The sequence below is a fragment of the Cibotium barometz genome, chromosome 31 (genome assembly GCF_041138505.1).
Source record: "Cibotium barometz isolate CiBa-2024 chromosome 31, ASM4113850v1, whole genome shotgun sequence".
Taxonomy (NCBI): Eukaryota; Viridiplantae; Streptophyta; class Polypodiopsida; order Cyatheales; family Cibotiaceae; genus Cibotium; species Cibotium barometz.
The window spans coordinates 18,869,588-18,874,060 of NC_141076.1; the positions used below are offsets into that span (position 1 = coordinate 18,869,588).

Genomic DNA, 4,473 nt, shown 5'->3' on the forward strand with positions numbered 1-4,473 from the left:
CTCAGAATCAGTGATTTGGCATAGTAATTTCAATTCAAAACTAATGGTATAAATGATATTATTATATCATGTACAAAATGATGTAGTCCAAGTATTTATGCAAATTTTGCTGAAAATTCTCTCAGAATCAGTGATTTGGCAAAATAATTTCAATTCAAAATTCACACAAATCAGGCTGAAATGTGTTGACAGGGTTATCAATCCAAGTTGCAAATGAAGTGAGAAGCAAAAAAACAAAACATAGGTTCTCATTAAGGAATTCAAAAGCTTTGTACATGTAAATTATCCCAAGCCCGATATCTAAATGAGTGAAACAAGTGAGTGTTCAATAAAGTGATTAACATGATAAAATGGCTTCTAACAAAGATGGGTTCTCAACTAAATGGGTGGATTAGCTAATTATGAACATAAGCTTTTTTTGCACAGAAGGGAGCCCCTCAAATGCTTGGTTTAATTAAGTAAAGCTTAAAATGAGTGGAGCAGGTGATTTTGGTGGGATCAAGGACTAAACAAGATGATGCAGATAAATCAGTGTCACTTTAAGGAGGTGAATAGGGTGGGATCAAGGACCAAACAAGATGATTAAGGGAAATGAGTGCCACTTGGAGGAGGTTGGATTAAGGGTCACACAAGATGATTAAGATCAACGATTGGAGCTGAGAAGCTGATGAGGGTGGGATTAAGAACCAAACAGGATGAGTAATTAGGTTAAAGCTTGGAGGTGAGGGTGGGATTAAGGATTAGAACAACACGATTAACTTCTCAATTTGGACGGAAGGGAGCTGCCTCCTCAAAAGAATAAAGATTCGGGTGATTAGAGGAGGTCAACGTCATTAGGGGAGGGAATTAGGTTGGGGTTAAGGTCTCGGCTTAAGGAGTGATTAGCAAGGAACTGGGTTTGGGTGCCTAAGCCAAGTCTTCTCTTCTTGTAGTTGGCTTTGAAGCACGCTTGCCTGAGCCTTTTGGTCCTCTCAGCCAGCTCAGTCCCAGGCATCTCCTCCATAAGCCTCTTCTGTTCCTCCAACTCCTTCACTGCATTCAGCACCCTTGATGAGCTCTTCACACCTTGATCCTTCGCCAAATCCTGACAATAATAATCACAAAACAATCAATCTTAATCTCGTATATTGGGCATTAATCACCAACACTTCATCTTAACTACCACCCCAGACTTTTAATCGCCCTTAATCACCATGGCACCCTTAACCGCCCAACATTTCACCCCTAATCACCCACATTACACCCTTAATCGCCCACATTTCATCCTTAACCACCAGCATTATGGCCGTAGACGGGACATCAGACAGGCTCAAGAGGTGTGAGCATGCTTGAGATTTGTTAAGCATATGTACCTGAATGTTGTTGATGAGGCTCTCAAGGCTCTTCATCTTGCGGTGAGGCCAGCGCGGGATCCCAAACTCCCGGCACCTCTTCTTGAGCACAGTGAGGCCAACTTTGAGCTCCTTGGAAGCCTGCGTGATGGGCATGTGGAAGTACTGAGACAGCTCCTGAAGGGTGATCTCCGTGATCCTCTCACTGGTACTGCTTGGCCTAGCAATACCGGGCTTCTTAGTACTGTCGCCATTGCTCGGGTGTTGTTGCCTGCTCTGAGTACTGCTACTACAAGCCCTTCTACTGTTTGCCCCGCCCTCCTCCCTCCAGCTATGGTCGGTGGATGTAGCAGGAGACACCTTACCACCATTGAAACCCACCATATTGTCCAATCTTGCACCCGAGTACATGTCGCTTGTTGATGTTGTGGATGAGTTGCCATTCACCTCTGATGGGGAGAAACCCATCAATCGGCCCTGGACACCATCGCCGGCCATGCCCCCGCCTACTGTGGCATTCCCGGTGCTTTCCTCACTACACAGAGACCTTGCGGTTTGCTTCACCATTACCTTGAGAGACTCATTATTTGGGTCTAACAGCCCATTGCTGTAGCACGTGGGACTGTCCAGCCCAAAGCATTCTAGAGAGAAGTAATCCATGCCTTCGTCGGTGATGGCCGACTGTTGCAAGCTTAGTGATGATGTGCCCAGCTCAAGGTTGAGCAAGGTGCCGGTTTCCGAGGCAGGATTTGGAAGTAGCAGAGCGCCACCAGCCTCGTTTTGCTCTGACGGAAGTTCTGCCAAATGCAGATTCAGGTCTAGTAGACTAGAAGGATTCCAGAGAGTGCCACGATCTGTTGCATTCTGGCTCGAAGTGGGGCTTGAGGAGTAGCGGTTTTCTGCAAAGATTAGTGCACCACAATATGTCATTAAGGATAAATCGCGAAGTAACACTAATTAACTAGCTAGTAGGGTGCATTAATCTTCATTATTGGACACACTCATTGAGTGCCAATTTTGTATTGATGATTTTGATAAATGTTGGCGTGATTTAAAACATGCAAAGGGCATCCAATAATTACCTTGACTTGGTTGTACTGGGAACCTGCTGGTTTGAGAGATTTTTGGGCTAGCCAGCTCCAAATCAGAGCCCCATTTTTGCCAGATATCACATTGTTGGCCCTGGGGGTTCCTCTCCGGAGTCTCTAGACCCGGAATGTCATTAACTTGCTCAGAGAAGGGTTGATCTGATGAGCATAATGTTAAGCTTGGGAGACTCAAGCTAGATTTTTTCATAAATATGTTATTGACTTCACCATAAGGCCCATCAATATTGATTTGATCGTTAATATTGAGCAGGTGGTTATTAAAATTTGAGACTGCTCTCTCCACCGAAATGAGGTCCAGCTCTAGAGAGGGAATACTCTTCAAATCACCATTCCTACAAGGAAAGCAAAATCAGAATAATTTATTAAGAGATGAGTTAACCCTTTTTTATAATCCCCATTTAATCAACCCTATGAGCATGATGTCGTTAGTTGATTCATGAAGTTTTTTGCATCATGCTTACACTTACAGACCACCCATGAAAGCTATAATGTGAAGGTGGCTAGAAAACAATATGAACGGCTTGAAAGAACCGACTGAGAAGAGACCCATTAAAAACTAGAGATAGCTGGCTTCATAAACTCGATCAAGTGAAGAAATTAACCAGGGAAAGAAAATCAAAATGGGAGGGGGAGGGATAATGAGCTAGCCAACCAATGTAATTGAGTAGTTAAACTTCAATATCATAGTGTTAATATATGTTAATCAACTCACCTAGATGGGGTTAGGAGATCTGGCATGGCCGTTTCAGAGGGGCAATCACTTCTATATTCAAGCACGCATTGCCACCCATCACTTTCTTGCATCCTGATGATGGCAGCCACGGTCTGCTTCACTCCCGCCCCCGACATGTACTTGCGAAAGCTTGCTGAGATCACAGGCCGGCTTATCCTTGCATAAAACCCAGGATTGAACAAGAACTCGTGCTGTATTGTGTACAATGTCCCCACATTCTTCTCATGCACGTGAATGCTCCTAACATAAGCTGCAACCATGGAAACAATATCTGAATTTTATGCATATCCCAATTTCTATTAGTTCTATTGATGTATGTATGCATGAGGATGTATATGATATTGGCCATATTTTCCAAGAATAACTAGTAATATTGTTTTAAATAAGATGACTTTCACCAAAGAATTCTATTATTTTATGTGCACGGCTGGCTAATCCAACAGCACTTATTTAAATTAATGTTTGTATATTAATCAGGAGCAGTCAACCTTTCAAGCACTGGCTGCAGCGAAATTAAGCATGCATTTGGAAGTTAAACCTTAAAATTAATAGAATTACGACTACTGCATGTGCAGAACTTGTGATTAATATCATTTCTTATTGGTGATTATTACTGTATATAGCTTGAAAGAATATTTAGTTAATCCAGTAATTAGTATTGCTGATCAGACTGACCTGTTTTGCGCGAGTTGATGAACACAGCAAGGGCGAGAAGCTGACTCTGTGGAGCCATGGAAGCGCAGGTAATGGATTGCAAAGCTTAATACTGGTCAGAAATAAGTTAAGATAGAAGAGCATACGATAGTATTCCAATTACAGGAGTGTAGGGTGATATTGTTGATTAGGATTGCAGTGACGCTGAAACCCGTCAAAGTAGAGAGAGGTTAGAAAGAGAGGATTGTGGGTGAGCAATCTGCGACGAAATCTAAGCAATGAGGAGAGAGAAAGCATCAGATCCGAGTGAAGTATTTGGGTAGGGCAAAGAGAGAGACACAGAGAAATTGAAGACGAAGGCCACACACACACACACACAGGATGACGACGAAGGCGTTACATATATATATAAGTAAAATAATCAAAATGAAGTAAGTGACGATAAATTACAACGTACCTCGAAGCTAATAAACAGATGGAAATTTATATACAAGTATTTCCCGCGTGCGTCCAATCATAACAGCCCACGTGGAAAATTCAGAATACTCTTTATGAGAGTGCAAATGAAAAACAGCCTCATTTTGAGAGTGCCACGTGGCGTGGTGTCCACGTGGATGCAGTCATGGGGGGCCACGTGAATTTCGTG

At 42.7% G+C, this 4,473-nt stretch overlaps 1 protein-coding gene across 1 annotated transcript; it reads right to left on the reverse strand.

Annotated features, from left to right (window-relative positions):
• Positions 1-257: 257 nt before the first annotated feature.
• LOC147620576 (uncharacterized) lies at positions 258-4,174 on the reverse strand. Its single transcript, XM_086825436.1, has 5 exons — positions 3,849-4,174; positions 3,153-3,423; positions 2,414-2,772; positions 1,353-2,230; positions 258-1,084 (listed from the first exon to the last, which is right to left on the reverse strand). Exons 1-5 carry the CDS (start codon positions 3,904-3,906, stop codon positions 815-817), a joined length of 1,836 nt encoding a protein of 611 aa, XP_086681562.1. The 5' UTR covers positions 3,907-4,174; the 3' UTR covers positions 258-814.
• Between the last annotated feature and the right edge of the window lie 299 nt (positions 4,175-4,473).

Coding starts and splice junctions, on each gene's coding strand:
- LOC147620576 (XM_086825436.1), bottom strand. CDS start 3,906: ATGGCTCCACAGAGTCAGCTTCTCGCCCTTGCTGTGTTCATCAACTCG. Junction 3,424..3,848: donor CATCAACTCGCGCAAAACAG/GTCAGTCTGATC, acceptor CCATGGTTGCAG/CTTATGTTAGGAGCATTCAC. Junction 1,085..1,352: donor GCCTCATCAACAACATTCAG/GTACATATGCTT, acceptor TATTATTGTCAG/GATTTGGCGAAGGATCAAGG.